This window comes from Polypterus senegalus, chromosome 6, assembly GCF_016835505.1.
Source record: "Polypterus senegalus isolate Bchr_013 chromosome 6, ASM1683550v1, whole genome shotgun sequence".
In the NCBI taxonomy this organism is placed as follows: domain Eukaryota; kingdom Metazoa; phylum Chordata; class Cladistia; order Polypteriformes; family Polypteridae; genus Polypterus; species Polypterus senegalus.
In genome coordinates this window covers 94,235,105-94,259,204 of record NC_053159.1, presented here as the reverse complement: position 1 = coordinate 94,259,204, position 24,100 = coordinate 94,235,105, and the positions used below count along the sequence as shown (strand labels likewise).

The 24,100-nt window shown below is 37.2% G+C and overlaps 1 protein-coding gene across 3 annotated transcripts; it reads right to left on the bottom strand.

The window, feature by feature from the left end:
* Positions 1-9,752: 9,752 nt before the first annotated feature.
* Positions 9,753-23,453, bottom strand: stk16 (serine/threonine kinase 16). Of its 3 annotated transcripts, XM_039756534.1 has the most exons (9): positions 23,349-23,437; positions 20,976-21,039; positions 19,408-19,516; positions 18,892-19,111; positions 18,273-18,406; positions 16,537-16,657; positions 16,198-16,293; positions 15,993-16,114; positions 9,753-11,264 (listed from the first exon to the last, which is right to left on the bottom strand). In XM_039756534.1, the coding sequence occupies exons 3-9, from the start codon at positions 19,491-19,493 to the stop codon at positions 11,126-11,128; spliced, it is 918 nt and encodes a 305-aa protein (XP_039612468.1). In that variant the 5' UTR covers positions 19,494-19,516; positions 20,976-21,039; positions 23,349-23,437; the 3' UTR covers positions 9,753-11,125. The 3 variants fall into 3 exon arrangements, with proteins under 3 accessions (XP_039612468.1, XP_039612467.1, XP_039612469.1); XM_039756533.1 differs by lacking the exon at positions 20,976-21,039 and having other exon boundaries at positions 23,349-23,453; XM_039756535.1 differs by lacking the exons at positions 20,976-21,039; positions 23,349-23,437 and adding an exon at positions 23,112-23,336.
* Between the last annotated feature and the right edge of the window lie 647 nt (positions 23,454-24,100).

Below are 24,100 nucleotides of genomic sequence, written 5' to 3'. Positions count from 1 at the left end.
ACCTCATCTTGATTTATTTATTTTTATGTTTTTTTCTGAACAGAAATGGGAAATAATACGCCTCAAAGGTAAATACTGGCTAGTTCCATAGTCTCAACATGAGGGGAAGTAGGGCAGGAAACTCCTACCAGTTACACCCTGGCAAGGTCAGGAAGCTCAGCTATTAATAGTGGAAGAAACAATCTGCCAGCAGTCCTCAATTTTACCTGACTGTCAAGCTCAGCTCTGACCTTCCATTATATATTAGGCTTGACAGATTAAAACAGGTAAAATAAACGGTCTTACTAAACAGTTAGAGCAGTGGATTGACATTTTCACATCAGAATGTCATGTCAAGTAAGAGAGTTTCAGTTTTGAACCTCATGGTTGTGTTGCATGACAGGAATACGATCAGAAAGGCTGGGACAGCTGGAGCACAATGGCACCACCTTTGGCCTCATTTAGCTCTGGACCACACAGAATTGAAAGTGAGAGAGCAAGAGTGACAGAAACAGATGCCACTTCATAAATAGACACACTTGAGTTCACTTAAATGAATTGTGCTGTGAAGGGAGAGACTCTGGGATTTAGCAAATGGGGGCAGTGGGCAGGTAGATTAGCAATGGAGTTTCAGTTTTTCTGTGTAAGACTACAAGGTCAAAATTCACAGTAAATCCTTTCAATAGGATTGAGAAGAAACACAGTGTTATAGTGATTTGTTGTTATAATAATACTCCTACCCAGGGTGTCTCCATTGAGGCCAAAATGTATGGAAAAGGGGTATTAAATAAGCACAAGATAGAGATGACCAAAGGGAGAACACAAAAGTACCAAGGTAAATAGTAAATGAATAAATCTAGAATACATCAGATGTTGGATCACATATATCAAATTATGCAGTTTCCTGATTTCTCACCACAGAATACCACAAAACATTTCATTTTCTCGCCTCTCATCTCTGTTAGTCCCCCATGTGCCTGCCAGTTATCCCCCAAATGTAGACTCGGTGAGACTTTATGACTCAAGGTCAAGATTTGGCTTCTGGGGCACCAGGCTAGAATGCCCTCTAGTGCCCACTAGTATCTCCGTCTCTCTGATTCTTCTACGCCTCTTTAAAGTCTCTAAGGTAGCCTTCCTGTTGTCATTCTTTTTAGAGCTAATTTAACACCCTCTCACCTTGTACCATGTGCTGGTCCCTTTCAGTTGAGGGTCTTTTATCCTCTCCTGAACACTCCATGGCTTCATTCTCAAGTTAACATTGGATCAAACCTCTCTGATAACTAGTATGTTGCCGCTCTTCCACTGTCCTAAAAGAATAACATATCCTTCAGTCCAAATCATAACTCATTATCTGACTCCCGATTGCCCAGATCACTTGCCAAGTGGTCCTCAAACTCAAACCCCAGTGGCTAAAACATTTTGTGCCAAGCAGTTTCATGATCCATGACTCATTTTACCTCAAACTGTTTTAATTAGCTGGCTTTTTTCCTCTGTTGTTATTCTGCATTAAGAAAATCACAGAAGTGAGATTTTTACATTTACATTTTAAAAACACCTGTATTTTTGTTATTTTCTGTTAATTTGCATTTTTTGTAGTTTTCTCCCTTAACTGTATCCTAATAATGGTAAATAACAATGTGCACAGCAAACAGCACTGAATGCTGAAAGACTGCAACTACTTCAGCTTCAGGCTCATGAATGTGCTAAATAGTGTAACAAATTACAGAACACTGGGAAAAAGAATGAAAATTGTGACAATGTTGAAAATCTTAAAATCCAAGGTAAAAAAGACAACAAAATTATCCCAATGTAACATACATACATATTTTGTACAGTCTAATAAAAATCTACCAAATTTAGCTTTGGAATTTCAACAGTGACTTCAAAGCTTAGGAGTTTGATTAATTAGGCCGGTTAAAAAAGAAGTTGGTTGGAATAAAAACCTGCTGGATCATGGGGTCCCCAGGACTGAGTTAGAGAACCACTATTCAAAATACTTCTGGAGTTATGCGTTGTGTCTTCTTTTTTTATTAGTCTCTGCTTTTACACAACTGAGCCCTTCCTCTGTGCCAGCATGACAATATGTGACTTTACTACTTACTGCTATTTCTCTGTATCACCTGGGGCTTTGTTGGGTCACACTCCTTCCCTGTGAACCCCAGAATGGATCACATAGTCTTAAACCCTTTTTTACCTAGGGGATTATTTGCTTGCTACTGTTTAATCCTGCTTTTTTGTGAAGTGTGCATACATTCAGAATACATGGGACTCCCTCCTCACTTTCTTTGTTGCAACATCCCTTTGCTTTGTCTTTTTTCCCTTGGTTGTTTTCTAGGAAAAAAGATCAGTAGTCTCGACGTAGTTCAAAATGTCACAGCTAGAGTCTTGATGCAAGTCAGGCATCAAATTAACTTAAAACAACTCCATAGTGAATAAGTCTACATTGAGGTCATTGGAGAAGCATGTTTTAATCACTTCTACGGGCACAGAGTCCAAAGCCTTGAAACTGAACATCACCGAACCTGACAAAGGGCCCTATGCAATCATGTCATTGTTATATAGGATTTCTAGAACTGTACATATTAAAAGTTGTTAAAAATGTAACTTTCTTGAATATAATTAACTCATTTTATCCAGAATTTAGATGGTTGGCTTTAAAATTTTCTATTAAATGTCATACCATGAACAGTTTTTTCCTCCTCCTATGTGCATTTTTATGAAAATGAATCTTAAAGACATGTTTTTCTTGTCAATATACATAACAGAAATGAAGATAAGCCAGTAAAAAAAATGAAAAAGCTTCTCATATAAACATTTTAAATTTAAGGTGAAAGCGAATAAAAATAAATGCACTGCTTTGTAGTTGTTTGTTTGCAGTTAAATATCATTTTTTCTTTCTCCTTTGTCTTCACTTGTTTATACAGTATGTGATCAAATTCAATTCTCTACTGAACAAGCCATTAGAATGTGTACAACATTTAGAATGAAAGTAGAACAATGGCATTAAATGTGTTGTTATTGCTATGTCAGTTGACTGCCTGTTATGCTTAACATTATTGATAGGAAATTGCATTGCTAACGGCGAACTGCAACATCTCAAAGAAAAAAGTCAAAATATTGTCCTCTCTGTGATCCATTATCTCATCGACAACATCTGTATTTTCCACACGTTTTTTAAGAAGAAAAAGACATTTTCAAACCCATATACCCGATTCAGCATTATAGTGGGGCAGAGCCCATCCTGGCAAAATTGTGCACAATACCTGAACCAATTCACAATCACACAGGGCTCATTGTGAATCAGCGATTAACCTGTTCTGTGTGTGTGTTTAGGGATGTGGAAGGAGACTGGAATACTCAACAAAAAAAAAAAAACAGGAAAACATGGAGAAAATGTACAAATAGGCCTGGTGAAGTGATTGTATGTTTTTAGGAAGTGCGTCTCCCACTAGATAGTACTTTGACATAACAAAAGTGATAATTTTGTTAATGGAAATATTCGCTTGAGCTCCTTTTGCGACAAAATTATGACAATGCTTCTTCTAGCATCATAAGGTCTAGGTTTGTTCGTAATATTCTGCAGATAACATGCACTACTCACAACATATCTTGCTGCGGTTATCTTGTGTTGAGTTCAAGGAAAACTCACACAAGGGTGATTCATTTGGAAAATGTTATGCATTTTGTATTTAGCATACATGTTTAAAAGCCTTTCTTCAGAGGCAAATCCAATTCATTTTTGAACCTGCTTATTTTACTCATAGGGGCTCAGAGCCTATCATGGGTGTCAGACACTAATGTGGTGTGCATTCATTGATGCTGTTGATGTACTTTTGACAAGCAGGATTGATTAGGTCAGCACTTACATCAGCATTAAGACTTCAACCGAATGCTAATTCTGCTTTATGATGCCTGCGCTTTGATGGTCCTTTTCTGCATCTGTCTATAGAGCTGATTCAGTAATCCATGCATTCAAATGTAGAGCACACACTTCACTGTGTGTTGCTGTATGTCAAAACCTTTTTTATTTTGAATTCTTTTGCTTTATATTGTTAAATATGTCTACCAGAGGCAACTGCTCTAAGACTACAAGAGGAGCTCCACCTCCTCTAAATTTGACGAAAAACTGTTAAATATGTACTATTGTATTTACATTGCTATTACAAAGAATGTGCTAGAACATGTTCAGCTTCATGGCTAGTTTATTCAGAATCAGCAATAATTTCTTGCAGGTCGTCTATCATGATTTATTTTTTCTCATACATTCCCATGGTAGCATGATCCATTAAAACCCATTGAAGTGAAGCTTCACTGGGTTTCAATGGCACGTCAGCATATAGTTTGATTTTGGTGCAGCAAAGCTAAATGTTTATTGAACAAATGCTTCATTTCCAGGAAAGCTCAGCGTCTCTGGGAGTAAATGAGGCAGTGGACTGTCAAGGACTGATGCATGGTGCATGATGATCAGAGGAACTGTCAAAGTGACTGGACCTATTTCTGTTTGACAGTGTTTTGGCATCAGAGCATTTCAAGTTTAGTTCCATGTACGTTTTTGGCAAATGAAGTCATGAGACAAGCTGCTGCTCGTAGTCTGTTATTTGCTAGCAATATAGCCCACTATTTTCATTTGTAAATATCCTACTGTAAATGAAAACATAAATATAGTGTTCTTGTGTTTGCTTCTTGTTTAAGTTTTGTAAAGTTCATTTGATTTTTCCACTCTTGGTCATGGCTGGGGAGAACTAGTCAGCCAGCTAGCTAGCTAGCTATGCATAATGGCAGACAGTGCTAATATTTTTTACCTGAATTTGATGAAGCCATTTGATAGTCTTCCTTATGAGGAAACAGTCAGATTTGGCTCAAACGTCAGGGAAAAATAACTGGTCTTTTCAACTCTCCTGATATGACAAAGTGAGCTGGCTGACTGGAAGTGCAGTGACAAAGAGAATATACTATTGGCCATGCCTCTTAATGAAACCATCTCAGGTTGTTTGGTCAAAATTGTGTTTTGGAGATCTGGCTAACTTTGACAGGACATACAAAGGACATGAGGAAAGCAACGAACACGTCAGTTTATCTGCATGGTTAAGTTGTGTTAGCAGGGTCAGAGTAGAGCATGCAATTAATGATGGTGTTTGCATTTAAGTGGCAAAACATAGTGAAACAGTAGGAAAAAAAACAGGGCCTTTCTTAACTGCCTAATTGACGTCACTTCACTGCTTGGCTGTCAAGAGCTGCCATTCAGAGGGCATGATGAGGATAGTGAATCTGCTAACAAGGGGAATTACAGAGAATTTACTAAAACATTATCCAAATATGATAATATCTTGGCCAGAAACTTACAGTCATCTTCTGTGATTTATGGCATGTCCCATTCCACTCAAAATGATTTAATTTCTGCTATTGGAGCCACTGTTGTTAAAGAATTCAAAGGTCAAGTTCAAACTGCTCCCTCTTTGCATGGCAAGTAGATAAGACAATTGACATTTCATGTTATGTACAACTGTCTGTCATAGTTCAATATGTTGGTACTGCAAGTCAAATTCAGGAGTGATTTGTTGGATTTTTTTGATGTTTCAGGGGCGAGATGCCCAGTCTGTCTTTAATGTTTTACATGAAAACATGCAGGGCTACAATTACAAAGAAAGACTTGTGGCTCAAACTTAGGGTGGAGCTGCTGTCATAGCATCTTCTCTGAATGGACTTCACGCTAAAATTAAAGAAACAGCCCCCAAATGCAATGTTTGTACACTGCTATGCATACAGACTGAATGTGGTGTTGTCTCAAGGGGTGAAATTCTTGTCTGAATCCAGAATGTTTTTTTTGCATCTCTCTCTGGGATAACCACAATTTTCCAAATATAGCAAGAAAATGTCTTTTCTCGAGTCTGCAGAGTGTTCAAGGTTGCCCACAAACACTCCTACTCAGTAGAAGTTTACATCATGAATAGTGAGCACTGTGGAAAACAACTATGAGGGGCCCCTGCAGACTTTTGAAAAGATTATCGAGGATGAGACCATATCAGACGAGGAAACACTCAGTGCTGCCAAATGCGTCTTAAGGACATTGGAGGATTTTGAGTTAGCTTTCATGTTGAATACAAAAACTGATGTGGTCTTTGACATTATGCAGCAGAGAGCAGTAGATGTTCTTTACTGCAAATAAAAGAATCGAGAGTCTCCTTTCTTTTGCTAAGAGGTCAGAAGAGGTTTTCAAACTGTTTATGCAAAAGCAGCAAGTCTCATGTCAGACCCTCAAAGTGAGCCTAGGCAAAAGCTTTGGTGTTTGTCACAATTGTAAGGTCCCCAGGAGTGTTACAGAAATCAGTACATGGCCCTCATAGACAATATTATGGAGCAAATTTCTCAGTGTTTTTTCAAATTTGGAAAGTATGCATTTCCTAGAACTAATCAATCCAGGGAAATTTGATGCAACGAGAAAGGTGTTTATTGAGGAGGTATTCCAAAGTGTCCTGAAAGGTTATGGTCATTCCTTTGATTCAAGGAGATTGAGATACTGTATGTACTCCAAATACCATATTCATATTGTAACTTACAGGGCAATAGGGGTAAGCTGTGTGATTTCTTTTTAAAAGACTTGGAGTTGGATAGTGCAATGCCTCAGCTATACAATATATGGTCTTTAGTGGCAACAATTGGAGCTACAAGAGGTGCTTCTCCTGCTTAAAACGAGTCAAGTTGTACCACCGCAACATAATGGGACAAAACCATTCAAGCAATCTTGCTGTGCTGTCCATTTAGAGGAAACTGGTCGAGTCTCTGGAAAAACTTCCGGTTTGTATCACAGAGTCATAGACCATCTTCTACAAAAAGAAAGGAGGACAGGATGTACATATAAATAACATGATGCCATAATTGACAGCTTTTATGATTTAGGCCTAAAATGTGCTTCCTCTGTTTAAAATACCACCAAATGTCTTCAGTAGTGTGTTTATAGGCAGAATGGTTCTGGTCAGACTGCCCTACTAAAGATTATAAGCTAGTGATGCAAGTAATACCCTCCAAGACTCCAGATAGCAATTGTAAATTATTTGAAACCTTGTGTGCTACAGCTACCCTTGGGAAGTTAATCTAACGTGAGTAGACTGACTAAGATTAGTTAATTAATAATTTTGATGATAAAAACCTCCCACAGTACTGGGATAGTAGATCCACTGTGGTCAGAGATGCTTATGGTATTAGGAAGTGAGCACCTTAGCCACAATGGGAGTTTTCCATTCATAAGGCAAGAGGTGTTGGACAAATGCAAAGCCACACTGAGACGTAATTAATATGCCTGCTTTGTAAAGCACTTGGTGATAGTATACATTAAAACAGCTAAGACAAACAACTGATTGATGTGGAGATCAGAGGGTGAACAATTGGAAAAACAGGGAATGAATAGAAGTTGAGAGTGTTAAACTTGTAGTTGAGGTGTGTTTGCAATAAATCGTTAGTACACTACCCAGACTGCCACAATCACAAGTCTCTCAACAAATTGTGGACATTACGTTACCTACACAACATTCACTGAATGAATTTATGATTGATTAGTCTTTTGGTAATATTTTAATTAAAGTGGTCAAATGTCATTTAGGAGAAGTGCGTACAGCATGATATAAATATTTTTCTTTTGGTATATGCACATTCTATTTTCTTTTCTTCTTCTTTGGAGGTTTATGAATAGGGGTTCATTCATGGGCCTGGTCATTTTGCAGTGTACAGTTCTCATGTTCATGTGAGATTCTTTAACTACTCTGGTAGCCTCCCACAAACCAATAGCATACAGGTTAGGTTACCTAGTGGAGCTGAATCTGAATTGGCATTCTGCATTGTCTGTACCCTATGAAGGGTGGGTGTCCAGTCCAGGGTTGGCTCCTGCAATGCTGACGATAATCTCAATTGGTCTGTAACTTTGTAACAGAGCAAGTCAGAATAGGAAATAGATGGATGATCTAAATAGTGATCATTGTGCTAGTTTATGTTAATATACATATTGAGCTCATTCAGTTAAAGGGTTCTGATTTTAAGACTCTAAGCAGTCCCAGAGATCCTTTCATTAAAATTTGTTATTAACAAGACCAGAAACTGCCCCCAGCTAATAAATCAAGATGCATGTCACAGACAGGACCAATCTCTTGAGCTTGTCTGTGATGATTGCTTGCAAGTCAACAAAAAATATTTTGGTCAGAGTAGGCACTAAACATGTCAACTAGGTTTTATACCGTAACAAGTAAAAGCTTTACAAGGTCACCACTCTCAGGAGCCACAGGCTTGCCTTTAGTTGTGCTTAGAAGAAAAATACCTAAATGGTGAAGTTTCTGGAATTCAAGAGCCTCTTCTTTGTCAAGATGAGGGAGAGTGGAGGAGGCGCCACTTGTCACACACACAGTTAAGTATGAAAAGACACAGATCTTCTATCAAAACAAAATGGAAAAGCCTAGCAACAGGCACAACAGATGCCTGGGCTGTGAGGCAGCCAAATATACAAGTTCCAGGCAGGGGTGGGGAGAAAATAACCCCATTCATCATGATGAAGTGGCCACATCAAGTGGTAAAAGACCTAGCCTTTTGGTGTCAGTCCTCTAACAGATATGTAGAACCCACCTCATATCAGCAACATGACGAAACCCCCAACCTTACTGCCAGTCTGCCACTGGCAACTAGACCGGAACTAGTAATTGCTGGAATACTCTGGCCATCAAAGTGCCACGTCACTGCAGATGGCTCTGACTGCACTTACTATCAATAGTGTCTGCTTTAGCCTAAATCTGTCGAGAAATGTTCACCTGCTGAATTCAGAATTAGCTCAGCGCTCATGTTCCTAAGGGAGTGGACATTCTGGTACCATGGTAACTTCCCAGCAATGAAAGATTTTTAAATGCACACTTTCATGGCTGCTGAGGTTTTAAGAATTGGGGAGCCATGAAAGAAATCAAGCAGCTCCAGAAGGAAAACTGTAAATAGAAGGGAATGTTTTGTTTTTTTGGAATTTTTCATCATATGTGAGGAGCTTTCACTCTTTCAAAGCATACATCAGACAGCAAATACAAGTAAAAGCCAATGCAGTGACAAAAAACAGGGGTTCATTATACCTTACATTTGGTATTGTGTTCATAGAAATACATGATTATTTTAACTTAGGCCACTGGGTAGGTTACAGTTACACTATATCATGTACTTTATTCACTCACATCCTACTGTTCTAAATCTATCAAGAAGTTAATTCCTAAGAATATTTTCGGTTTAAACTCCTTCTTGCATTTTTTTATTGTATTAAATATAATATTGCTCTGGGTGCATGGTGGTGCAGTGGTTGTCACTGCTGTCTCATAAATTACAAAGATCTGGGTTTAATGAGAAGTCAAGCAAAGTGACACCTTTCATTGGCCAACTAAAAGATTACAATATGCAAGCTTTCAAAGCAACTCAGGTAATGCCTTACTTATTATAAGGACTTATTTCAAGTATCTAACACATCTAATTATATTTAACTTCTACCTCATGAAAGAACTTTTTCTTCACTAGTTTCTTCTTGCTTCTGAACAGTTCTGCTACCTGTCATCAGTGGCTTTGTCTTTCATGTTGATCTGCCATTCCTTTGTCATATAAAAATCCAAGGCCACCTCAAGGTGTTCCCTGGCCCCAGACCAAGTGACACTGTACCTACCAAGGTGTTTACAAAAATGCAAGAAGAAACACGTCAATTAAAAAGAATGTTGCTCTCAAAAGGTGAATAGCTGTAGACCACAGAACATGAAAACAATGGGAAATAAAAAGTTTTTTATATTTTATTAACATTTCTATGTAACTTCATTACAGGTGACTGAACTCTGGCCACACCATAAATATAAAAACACTGAGACATTTTACAGAGACAACAGAGAAACAGTTAAAAATGACAGAAATATGGATCCTCAGCTGGGGCAGGAAACATATTAAATTAAAGGACGTACAGACGCAAACACTGAAGATACTCCACATAGTATACACACATACAGTAGCTAGTGAACAACAATCAGGATGTCTTTTCAACAGGTAGTATGTGAAAATATAAACTGATCTGTCATTAAACCTCTTGAGAAAACAGCAGCTGCACTTATCTCTATATGGAACTGAAAAAACATGTACATCCACATTAAAAATAAAAATATTGAATGCTGACGAAGATATTAGACATGTACAGTACCAAAAAAGGCAATATGGAAACAAAACAATCCCAAGTATCCATTGGTCCTTGAATGTGAGTGCTGCTCAGCCTTTAATTCAAACATGTTGCACTGAAATATTGAAGATGGTAAAACCAGACAAACTGGCTTGTTGGAACGTAATGAATCAGCAAACACTTTGAGGTTTAGCAAGGCATGCGTGATCTCAGCCCAACTCCTCTCTGAGCCAAGGGCTTGATACAATAAACTGAAGTGATGAAGCTCAAGGAATCACACATGTCACTGATTACCAAAAATGGTGATTAAAAGCCAAATCCCAATTTAAGTAGTAAAAACACCCTAATCTGTAACACAGTGATAAGTATAAAAACTGTTAGGAGTCATGTGGTTACTCCTGCATAATTTGCAACAAACTTTAAATATAAAAACACTTAAAACTATTAAAACCTTACTATAAGCAACACCATTACGGATTTTTTTTGTTCTCTTTGAAATGAAACTAAGCATTAATATTAAGGACAAATTTCCCCATGTCAGATTTCAGATTCTGTACTGAAAACTGGTAAGAACACTATCTCCTTGTACAAGATCTTAAGCAAACAGCTTACTAACTTTTAAAATCCTGGATGAAAAAGGTTTTCTGATAAAATAGGAAATTAGCATAATGAATCTGTCAAAATCAAGTGTGAAATTTAATCAGTGTGTGTGTGGCTCAATGGTTAGCATGGTTGCCACAGAACCTGTTCTCCATGGGCTCAAGTACCTTACAACTTTTAAGAGTAACATCACAGAGTTCTGGTTAGTCAGGCTGTGTCTTTGAATTTAGGTCTCTGTCATGTGATGTGATGCTGGTTCAGCGTGCCAGTGATGCACATCCAAGCTGCTGTCACTTTGTACTGGATGTCTGATCTTGATCCCTGTTTATGGTGTTCCATGTGCAACACATTTCCCTTCAAGGCCTATGTGCACAACTAAACTCAAACCCTTGTAGAGTCCTGAAAAGGTTCATTTGACAGCAGGTTCTGCACACGATTATGAACCCAAGCAATGTTAGGTCTCTCCTGTGGATTTGCCACCATAATTGAAGTCAATAAATCTTGCAGTCCTTGGGAATACCTGTACAGATTGAAAATAATAATAATAAAAGATTTTAAAGTATATGAAGAAATCTCATAATACCTACTAGAAGACAGATGCAGCATACAATGGAGAAGATACACTGTAACAGTAACTTGCAAAGTACCAAGCAGCTCAAGCAAAATCTCTTATGATGCCAAAGGAAATGCTAAATAATAAGGCAAGAAAATGAAGCCCAACACTCACTTGTAGTACAAATTTGCAAACAAAAGTAAAGCTTTATTTAAGATAACTCTTGTTGTGTTTGTGAGTTATGGGACATATGAATCCCCAAGTAAGAAATTTCACATACTGTAAATGCCCTTCCAAGTGGTAGCTCTCAGAGATAAATCTGAATTTGCCCAGTTCTGATGTCAAACTATAATCTCAATGCATTTCATTATATAATAATAAATAATTAAGAATGTATGTAATACATAAAATATACATTATATAAAAAATAAGAAAAGGGCAAACCAGAAGAGACATTCTTGTTTGTGTATTTAAACCCAAGTAATACCTACTTAAATGATTTCATCTGCTTTTAATATTTATGAAAATAAAAAACAGAGCTAACCTTTAGTTGCTTTTTGTGGACCGAAATATCAAGTCAAATCCCTCTTTCTGTTTTTCCTCAAACCTTCCATAACTCATGTATGCAGCAACTACATATTAGTGAAACTTCATATGCCACGATTATGATCTAAGCACTGGCTCACAGGCCATTTAATAGCCATATGACATAAAGGTTACTGTCTTTTATTGAACAAAATAATAAAAATCTGTAAAAACGTGTGGCAATTTATAAGAAAACACACTTTATCACTGTACAACACAAGCATTCGATGAACTTGCAGTTTACTCAGACATTAGAGTACAGCAGTGGTGAATTTAGAGAATCGCCTATTCAGTAAATTACAAGTGATACGCAAGTCCACAAGCACCGTCTGGGTTGAGTCCGCACATCCTCCCAGCCATGACTCTGTATACATTCCTCCGGGTTCTTCCATTTTCCTCTCACATCCTAAAAAGTTTGCACTAGATTAAGTGCTACATGAAAATCACATTGGCGTGATTAAATTTGTGCACTTAAGTAAATCTACCACAAAGGACAGGCACTTCTTCTAGGGTTGGTTCAAAAGCCCATTCATGATTAAGGTTGGGTCGATTTAGGTCACAAATATGGGAGGGTAATGCAAGCAAACATGGAGAGTATGTGCACACTCCACACAGACAACTACAAAGCACAGGATTCAAACCCAAGATGTTGAATTATTGCAACCCTATGCCCTGCCAACTATAACTTGGACATATTGACAGTGCTCTGTGTAAAGAAATACTTTTTAAACATTTGTGTGGAATGTTCCTTACACCAGCTTCAATTTGTGACCTTAGCTTTTTAATGGAAATCTCTTTTTGAATAGCCATTTGTTTTCAACCATAATCATTGTCTTTATAATTTTGAGCATCACTATCTTGGTCAGGTTAATCTCAGTTCATTTAAGACAGCAGAATACACTTTTTTGAGCCTTTCCTTATATTGTTATTCTTACAAATAATATAACATGTAACTAAACTGTACAAACATGGCCTGCAAATGAAAGTTACAGCATAACCTTTCAACATTCTATTAGTTTAATCGCTTCTGTATAATGTGCGATGGTGAAAAGTAAAGAGTCCACAACAAATGGTCTTTTCATCAATACATTTTTAATTCCTTGTCAGCTATTGCAAAGATCTATAAACTACACTACTACCTTTGATTTCTGGTATAAAATTGTCCTGCATCCTTCCAACTGCAAACTATAGGATATTATTCAATTTTATTTCCTTAAGGTTTTTTCTGACTCCATTCAAAACTTGTCTTAAAAACATAAATGTAACAATTTAGTCAGTCAAAATATTTTGAGTTACCATTATGTGAGCAGCTCCAGATACTAACGGTTATAATGATAATTTCAGAATTCTGTCTTGATTGTAACAACATATTAATTCAAGCCCTAACCCTTCCCCTCCTGTTGACACTTTGATGTAATAATCTATATATATAAAATTATTTTCGTGTTTGAAACAGAAATTATGTATGACCACAGAACATATTACTGTATAATGCACTCGCGCACTCGCATTACGTATGACCACAACAGTCAGGCTACACAGAGAAAGTGAGACAGAAGCAGATCGAGATAGAAGGCTTGCAGGCTCGCTACAATAGTCAGGTTACACAGAGAAAGTAAGACAGAAGCAGATCGAGATAGAAGGCTCGCTGATCAACATGTATGACAATCACAATTGACGGCCTCACAAACACCTGAACAACGTGCTTACGTATGACCACAGGAGTCGGGTTACACAGACAAAGTGAGACAGAAGCAGATCGAGAGAGAAGGCTTGGTGATCAACATATACGACAATCACAATTGAGGGCAATTGAGCACCCGAACAATGTGCTGAACAGAATCGAATTTGACAGATGCAGTATTCACAGACTACCATGTCACACAGGCGTCAGGGTCTGTATATGGAGGGATTCAATTATAACAATGAAAAAAATTATTGCCTACATCCAAAAGTTACAATAGGAGAAATGGATATCATGTACGAGTACTGCCAAGCACAGAAGGTTAAATTTGAATCACGCGGGATGTGTTGTTCAGAGGGCATTAATGTCATTGCCTCATGAGAGCCACCAATTTTTCCCTTCCAATCAGTGAGCGAAGCCACTGGGCAATTTGCTAGATTAAAATAATATTTAATTACTTTTATGAATTCATGTTGTTATTCACTATTAATCAATGTTTCCTGTTATAATTTGTTCACTCTAAAACATTTGTGTATTTGACATCTCAAATTGCAGGCACCTGCCCAGATTCTTATAAAAAGTCTTAACTGGTATTGCTGTCTGCAGCCAGGTATTTATAACATTTCCAGAGCTGTGCGTCTGTATTTTGATATTCTTAAGAAGTAACTTGAGTGTGATCTGGATCAGCCTCTCATTTTAATTTTCTCCTATGTGTATGGACAACTTTTCATTTTTCAATATTGTCTACCTTTTATCTTATAATGATGTGCATGTTTTGAATTCAGCCAGGTTTGAATTATTACTATAATTTCATATTTATATCCACGTTTATAGTCCTCATTATATTTCCATTTTCAATACTGAGCTCTTAAAATGTATCCTTTCATTTTAGATTTCAGTGTATTATTTCAACAAGATTATATAACTTAATCATTTTTCTAGTATTGTACACAATCTCTGATATTACTCCATAGCGTATTCAAAGTGCAGTATTATATCTCACTGGTCCTAAGCTTCATGCATCCTCATCCACTAGTTAAAAGGGTGCTCATGTAGGCCTTTTCAAAACATCAGTGAATGCCCCCAATAAAAAGCTCCTGTGTAATCTATAAAACTTTGCCCCTTCATCCCATATCATGATTTAAGTGCCAGATTCAACTTTCTGATCCCTTCAGACTAACACAAGACATGTGCAGTATCTGTCAGCATGACCTTTTCAGCAAACATTTTAAATCTGTTACAGCTAGAAGTCTGCCTACACCTATGTCATTTGTTCCAGAGACGATACTCAAAACATAATGTATTGCATCTCTAGCTAGAAACGTACATATCCACTCAGAAGATGTATGCTTAACAGGCCTGCAGACTCCTCTTTGCAAGTTCACACTTTTATTTCTATCCACCCACTAACTAAATCTCTTACTACCAAGAATTCTGTTTTCCCTGGAATAAGTTTAGAGTTAGTCCATTGTGAGATGCATGCTCCAATAATAGCAAAATTTTCTTTTAATTTAAGAAGATGGATGAAAAAGAAACCTGAGTCCACACGGTCTCCCTAATTCTAACAATTTTCACCAACTGTTCCATAGTTTGAAATAATTAGGCAGTGTGAATTTTGATTTCATCAGAAATACATTAGTTTAGACCTGAAACCTCAGATTTGTATTTAGCCTCTTCTGTTCTAGTCAAACCACTTGTTTCGTAAAGGACTAACCTGAATTATGCATTTTTGTTTGGAAGACATAAAGTGTAACGCATAAAGAACTAAGACCTACCCATTTCTTCTCATCATTAAGCTGGTGTGTTTTATGAATTAACTGCTCTGAAACCATGCTAATCAGAATTGGTACATTTCTAATCCAAAAATCACACTGCCAACCCTGCTAAGTGCAGGAAGAGATGAACGGCTGGAAAGTATTAAGCAAATCTTTAGTTTACAGACACAAAGCATCCACTCTTGAGGCAGCTTTCTATAAACATCTGGAGCCAATGACCTTTTCCCTGGACAATAACTGGATACCCATGGCATGGACCGTGTTTTGCAGTGGCCAGAGCCATCTGATGGTGACTAATTATTACTGCACAGAGCCCACAGAGGCACAGAAGAAGCACACCATCTACCACTGTAGCCAGCTAGTATTACATTAAAGTTCTTGTATCAAGGGATTACTCTCATCTTTACCAATTTGGTAACTTTTTAATGAATAAAATATATGAATAAATTTAATACTGACTAAGAATGGCAACTTTAGCATTCTGGAAAGATAAAAGCCAAGTGTTAGGGTTATACACAGAGATCCTTAGGAACATACTACCTTGTATAATGTAAAGACCACTTAGAAGCAAACAAAAAAAAAAAGAGGTGTGGCTTTGTTAATCTTTATTTGCTCAATATTGTCCTTTTGCTCCTCTTGACCATAACGTACCTGCAGGATTTTGGAAGAGAGATATTGTTCTGCACAGCCAGAGCTACACTGTCACCTTTTTGGAAGATGAGATCAAACGGGCCTTGGAGCATCATCATAGCATATAGGACACAACCCAGAGACTAAAAAAAAATTTGAAATGTTAGAAAATAACTAACTAAAAAGACAACTGAAGAGCAAAGAAATTACTCTAAAGACTACAAACCCAGATATCTGTTTTCTCATCAATAATACAGGGGCTTTCCATTCTGAAGAGTTCTGGTGCACGGTATGAGATTGTGCAGCGCTGTGCTGCCCAATCCTGCAACACAAAAAAAAAATTGGCTTCAGAGCATAGTCAAGCTCAACCTTTGCCTTTGAAATCATTCCATTGTGTTAATCATTGGAAGAAAATAAAGAACACCACTACTGTACACTTTAAACTTCTGTGACTTGATATGCATTTTTGAAAATCCCACCAAATAGTCAGAAAGCTACAGTACTGGTTCAAGTAATTATTTTAATTATAACCTGCAAGGCAGTCAAGCAATACACAACTGCTCACCTGTATGGTCATGGCCTCCCGTGAATCTTTCACCTCAATACGAGCAGGATTCATGGAGCCTAGGTCCATCAACACAGGTTTATCATCTTCATCCAAAAGGACATTTGTGGGTTTGAGGTCCCTACAGATCAAAAAATACAAAGTCGGTGGTAAAGTTGGTTACAGTATTACTCTGAACCATTGACGTGTGCTTCCATGTGTGCAGTGTTAGTTTAAAAAAAAAATTACTGTTCAGCCAAAAGGCACAGATTTTCAAATGACACTAAATTGGAAAACTATAAAAAGAGCACTTAAGCAACCTCTTTGCTTTTTTAATATCACATTATTTTAGGAAATATGTTACTTAAAGTTGTTAAATTACAAGAAAAAACACGGGGAGAGGTATCTTCTCAGGTTTCTTATTTTTTGCTCTAATGCTATCATTGGAACACATTTTTCTCTCATGTCAGGACTGCTTGCACAAGGAAGCAGAACACTACAGGACACATACATACATAAACACACACACACACACACAAAACAACTAACCATAGTCTGAGATTTTATATAAAAAAGCAGTCAGCAATGTTATTAATAGTGTCCTAACTTTTAAAAACAGGTAGTAAAAATGGTCTTTCTTAGCTTTCCCGAGACGTGTTTTTTGGTTTGAAAACATCTTTTACAAGGTACATGCATATATAAAGTTAAAGTAAGCCATGTGTTTCAAACCAGGGAGCTTCAATATCACAGGACACTGCACTGGCCCTGGCTTGACTGTTTTAAATAGAACTGGCGGTCAAAAATGGTGCATCAATGTGCCCAGCAAGGCTATTTGTCCAACAATTGCCATAGTACAACAACTGCATGTGTTACTGTGTTGAGAAATCAGCCACAAATAAAATAAGAGAACAATAAGTACTTACAAAGGGAACTGATATGTGGAGCCGTCACAAGAAATATGGGACGTCTGCCAACCACACTTTTTTACATATTCAGTTCCTCCCTACCACTCCATGTTAGTCTGATTTACATTGCGAGATCTATGCATGAAACTATTACAATTCTACCTGGACATACTAAAAACTTATCATGGACAATACTGAACAACATATTTGGAGTACAAAGGATGTCTGCATAAGCTCATAAGACAATCAGTACTCTTTTTCAAATGTAATTAAAAACCTTCAAATTGCTAAAATAAATCAATTTTATTGACAGTGTTGTTTTCCATTGGCAACGCATTTAAACAGGTGAACTAAGAAACTCCCTTAAACCCATTGCTTTTACGATAAAGTTGTCTTCCCTCAAAAGCCATAATGCACCTTACAAAATCGATGACTCAGGGAATATTTTTTATTGACAACTAATTACTATCATCCTGTTTATTATTTTCAGAAACAGAATAAAGTAAAGCAAAGCCACACATTATCAGTTCTTTTACGCAATGCTTATGCTGGCAGCAATGCATGCACTGCAAATCCTAACACTGGAGAGAAAGCTAGCCCACGGTATATTAAAGTCATTCACACCCCAGCACTCATTCAGGCTGAGACAAATTTCAGTTATCTAACAATATTACATGGTCTTAGACTGATGAGAAAACACAAATATGGTGCTTAAGTGCAAACATTAACAGCTGAACAGTTGTCCAGTATTACAAGGCACAGTCCTGCACTGCCATACTGCCTCTTCCAAATATTTATGTATCACTAAAATGCAAAATTAACACGTTGTCTTACTGTAGATTTCTCATCTACCTGTGTGCATAATTTTTTTCATGGATAGCTTGAAGTCCAGCACAGATGCCCTCGAAGATATGTAGAATTCGGCTTTCCGACATGAAGCTGTCTTTGTCCCGAAGCTTCTCCAATTCAGACCAGAGGCTTCCTTTCTATAACAAATTCAGAACAATTAGGGGGGAGGGGAAGTACATGTTTAATTCCCACCTCCAACCTACAGGCAGCTTTCCTCCGCGTGACCACCAAGAAAAGCCCTCTTTGTAAGAAAACCCACACATTCCCACATTACTAACCACAATAAAATCATGTAAAAACTCAAGTCTATTGTCATTTCAAAATGAAAATAAAGTCCTCTGTGAATGCCATCCAGTTCTGACTTTTCCATTTCCTTCTTCTCACTGCACTGTGTATCTGCCAAAATGTTATGGCAAGGCTGGGCCAGCTGAGATAGCAAGGTAAAACAGGTTTGCTAATTCTGAATAAGATGAATCCTAGTTTTATGTGAAAAATTCTACATTTTTAACACAGATTAGCAAAGTTAGTTAACCAATCACACCCCACCTAAGTACACCATATCTAATTCACGATACTTTTTAGCTTATGACAACATAATTTCACATTTCTTTTACTAACTCACCTTGACAAAAGGAAGCAACAGCCAGGCTTCGCACTTGTTCCCCTTGTTGACAAAGGTGAACGCAGTCAGGGGTAGCACATTTGGGTGACTAATCAGCTGGTGCATCTCCATTTCATGCTGGGCCTCCTTACGTCCCTCTCGGTCATGACACAGAATGCGCTTCAGGGCGTAGAACTGTCCATCGTGTGCTCCTTCTACCAGATCAACATAGCTGAAGCCCCTAAAGAGAGATGTTAGCATTCAGCTAATGCCCCAAAACACTTGAAAAGTATAACTGGAAGTTTTGGTCATGTTTACATTTTTTTGAACGGCATGCAAAATATCAATATTTACATATAACTGACTAGCAGCTGTTTTGAGAGTTCAGTGGATTTCCAAAATGTTTATGCTGTATGAAGACAGGAATAGCTCACTCAGTCAACAATTTTGCTAAATGACTTTATCCAATTTCATTTAAAAATGACACTACCAAAAGACATTCGCCTCTAAACAACCTTGATAAAGATGACTTCTCACCCTTCACCGAGCTTCTGAATGAAATAGTAACGCTTGTTATCGATGGTAACAGTTCCCCTGGAGCAGATACACAAAGAATGCCCCATCTCTCAATGTCATGTTTCATCTGCTACAAAATGCAAAAAAGATAAAAGTTATTCAACAAGTAACAAGAGTGAAGGGCAACTACTGCTGTCTGATACCAACTAAGCATTAACTAGAAAATGAGCAAGTGCACCCAGATCTTTGAGGTAATTCTCTTAAAAGCAACTTTTCCACCTTCTGTCAATCCTTATAATTTGTATTTATTTTTTTAGTTCATTTTTGAAGGGTAGTAGTCATGTCTCATGTATATTTGGTATTTTTAATACATAAAAACATGGCGATTTCCAAAAAAAAAAAAAAATCTATTAGGCCACACTTCATATTTCTCCCTTGGTGCTCATGATTAAACTGAATTTGAAATAATGTCATCTTCTGGTCTAAAGTTTTGCACAGTCAAGATCTGGAAGTCTTCAAGTTGCTCCTTTGAACTACATTATTTGGTAAATTGTTCTGCATCTCTACACTTATGTGTAAACAAGTATTTTTTTTAGTACTTGAGCAAAATTTACTCATAACCAATATATTTGCTTCATTATTTGGTGGAAGAATGCATTTTAAAGTAACAAGTGTACACTCTACTCGCTTCTTTCAGAATTTTAACATTTACATCATGTCTCCATTGATGTTTCCAATTTGATGGAAAGACTCTGTGTATTCAAACATTTGTTGTGGCTCATTCCACACAGCAGTTGCTTTCTTCTGGACTTTTTCCAATGCTGGTATGTCTTTTTTATAACATGGAGACACAGTCCTTGAGACATGCTCTCCCAAGTGTGGTATACAGATTAAGCATAATATTCTTCAAAATTGTATTGTTATACAAGTATGTTATACAGTCTACTGTCTTTTTTATTCACATAATTTCAGTCTATGCTCACTTATTCACATCAGGCTAATTACAGCTACTAATTAAACTAATGTACAGGTCTTCAGGATGTAGCATGAAAAACAAGAGCATCCAAATGTCATGCAAAAATATGTCTTCATATAATATACGTAAGTGTTGGTGGAAAAAGTGGTACCAGCAACTAACTACTGCAGAACTCCACTATTCACTTTCATGCCATTTTTGCTGGTGAGGAACGCGGCTACAACACACTCAGCTGGTTCCAGACCACTGTCTTTCAGCTTGCAAAATAAAAAAAAACTAAGTAAAATTTATATTCACAAGAGAAAACATAAAAAGGTTAGAGACACATCTCAGTGGTTTAGTCACATACTTGTTTGTGTGTCTACACTATTGATTTTTTTCAGTGTGGAAAAACCTTGTCTATTATTGTAGGTTTGTTGGTTTTATTTTTTTTTTTTCAAAGAATTGCAACATCAATTGGCTAAAAACTCTTAAGCAAGAAATCAGTTCTTGGATTACACTTTCCAATTTCAAAACGTATGTTAGATTAACCAAGTCACGGTGTCAAACTTGGGTTCTGGAGGTTTTCATTCCAGTACATATCACCAGTAAAAGCTACTTAAGTGCTGCTTACTTTTGGCTCTTGTCTCTTTAGATGTATAGCGTTTCAGATCCTTTATTTGCTCATTTTTCTTAACCTGTAGTCAATTAAAAATGGGATGCAAATAACAAAGACCATCAGCCAAACAGCTAACCATGCATGTGTCATCATTGACTATCTGTTTCAAGAAAATATCTGGCAAGAAAAAGAAAAAAATGTCGATCTCCACTAGCCCATAAAAATGTCTGACTTCTGAAAATCCACAATACAGGCTAATGTGGCTGAATGAAAGCACTAATAAGGCACAGAATTAGTTTAACCTTTGTCTTAACATTACAAAATACAATTTTCTAAGGCCACTTAATCCTGAGCAGGCTTGGAGCATATCCCAGTACCAACTGGTCACTGGCCCATCACTGAGCAACACATACAAAATAAAACGTTTAAGTGTGACCATAAAAATTACACTCATCTCCAGAACCCTATGTATATATAACTTTTTGAAAATTGTGAATAACACTGGAGCGGTGCTTCAGAAAAATCACGGGGGTAAACGAAAGTGAAGAGTAAAATTATCAAGTCATTGATGGTGGTGAACAACAGAGGATGAGAGTTGCATTTTTTTTAATACAAGTCTTAATGTAAACTAATTTGAGATGTTTTTATACTTGGAAGTAAATCTTTAGCAATGTATACAAAGTCTACTGGTTGTCTTTTTATTTTACTTTGCCATGTAAGTTTCTCCTACTGCTATGCCAGTCTGAGCATACTGTAACCTATACTTTTTTTTAACTTTGGTGCTACAGTGTACATGTATATACAGGGTGAGTCAAAATTATGTTAACATTTGAAAGGTGGAAACAATTTATTCACAAAACATACTTCATATGTGCAAGATGATTTACAGGAATGTCTCAACCTGTTCGCCATCATGTTCCAACACATGTACCATATGTGGCACAAAAATTGTAAATAGGTATACACATAGCAGTACCATTAGTGTTAACATAATTTTGACTAACCCTGTATATAGATTAAAACTGCTGTTAACTTTTGGGATCTGTTTAAGGTGTTAGTCACAGAGTCTGTTAAAATTCCCTCAAATTTGTACCGCGCATATTTACTTAAAAGGGCAGGCGCCTCGTAGCTAGGACATTTTCAAATAGGTGCTTACAGAAACGTGCAGGAGGTGCGGCAAATCCACGTTTCGTTTCGTGTTATACAGTTTATAGTTTTTAATATCAGCTCTGTTTGTTTTGTTTTCAAGCTAATCATATTTACTATTTCATATTTTTCCAAAAATATTTGTGTCTAATGTTCAGAGAATGCACTGCTTCTCGAAGCCTGTACAGCAATGTGTATGTATGTGAATTAAATGTGTCATCTCATACCTAATAGGGAGGGGGAGGAGTTTGTGGAGGTGAATGGGTAGCAAAAAATGTACCATGCCTCAGACGACATTATTAAAGTATTGTGATGGTTGCGCTCATCAGCAGAAGCGCTTACTTCACATTCGTATTATTTAAGGCGCCATCCCTGTTGTCGGGTATACAGTACTGTTATGTTAGCTTTTTATGACTTTGTCACACAATAACCCCGTCCCCCCCCCAGCATTTTCAGAAGTCCTCTTTACCATTTTTGGCTGGTGCCTGGGCTGCTTCCAGGCACGGAGTTTGATACCGCACAACTGGATTTTCTAGTCAATTTTGCGTTATCGATAAAATGGCTCAACAAATTCAAAAACTATAGCAACTCTTATACATATATCTGTTTATGATTTCAATTGATTATTAATACAGTTAACGACATCATATTTTTTGCTAATAAAGTTTCATTTGAATCCCACGTCTTGCAGCAATGGCGAAGGCATTGAGCAAACTTGTAATGACGTGGATCTGGCCGCAGAGATCTCGTAACTGATCAGAGCTGCCTATGGTAGGAGTCTCTGGCATATCGGGCAAGTAGTAGGGCTGATCCGTGGTTTCTGCATTTGCTTACGAGACTGAGAAGAAGCTAGCGGCAGTCTGTGTGACAATGAGCATCTTAGCACGACTTTATCAGGTATAAAATTGGCATAAATGAAAAGCATAACTGCATTTATGAAATAAAACTAAACATGCCCAGCTTCTTTATGTTCTTAGTACAGTCCGAATGAATCCTTTGACTTACTCTTTCAAATTAAAAATACACAACAATTCCCATGTTCATTACGTCTCACAGACACTCCAGGAGCACCAGACGCGCCATCGCTACCGCACACGCATCATTATGCTTCACGGAGGTCAGCTGACCGGATCGACTGCGTCGTCGCAGTGGTGTAATGTGCCCCCACCAAAGCTGCTCACATTCACACCTCCACGAATAATCCCGAGCACTTTCAGGACATTCAGCGAGGTGATTACTCACCCATGTAACTTTTCCGAACTCCTTCGCCGGCTAAAAAAAATCTATCACCGAGCTTCTTCCGGGTTGCGTGAAACAACAAATACAAGCCCCTCCCCGATCTCGTCTGAATTCGCGTGCTGGGCGGGGCGGAAAGTTTGGTGTGTCGCTTCGACGGTATTACACATACGCAAGTTTTGTTTGTTTGGTTTTTTTTGACATCGTTTTGCTCTTAATGCTTTTTTATAGATATAGTACAGTATACGATGTATATTTTGATGACTCAGAATAAGGCTTTGCATTTTACTCTGCTTATTCTGAACTCTGTCCCTGAAGATAAGTCTGGAATATTTCAGAATTATTGTTCAGCAGTAGAGGCGCACTTTATACTATAGTAATGTTTTATATATAATCAAAAAATAAGAATATTGCTTTATCTCTGTTTAGACACATATCTTACAAATAACCCAAGGTATATAATTTTTACAAACAAAATTCAAGTGAGGATATGATAGAATCATAATACTGACATAAAAAAGAAAATTCCACTGAGGCACATTATATTGCTTTGTCAATTTTAGACTTCATATTATTCACAGTATCAAGCGTCCTCATAGCTTTGGTGTTTCTACAGCCATTTATGGCTTGGAGGTAATGATTAAGTTGAACCTTGAAAATGTTACATTGTGGGTTGTCCCCTATTTTATTTTATGAATATGATATCATCCAAAGACTATTACTAGGGTAATCAGAAATGTAATTTTAGAATTAACATA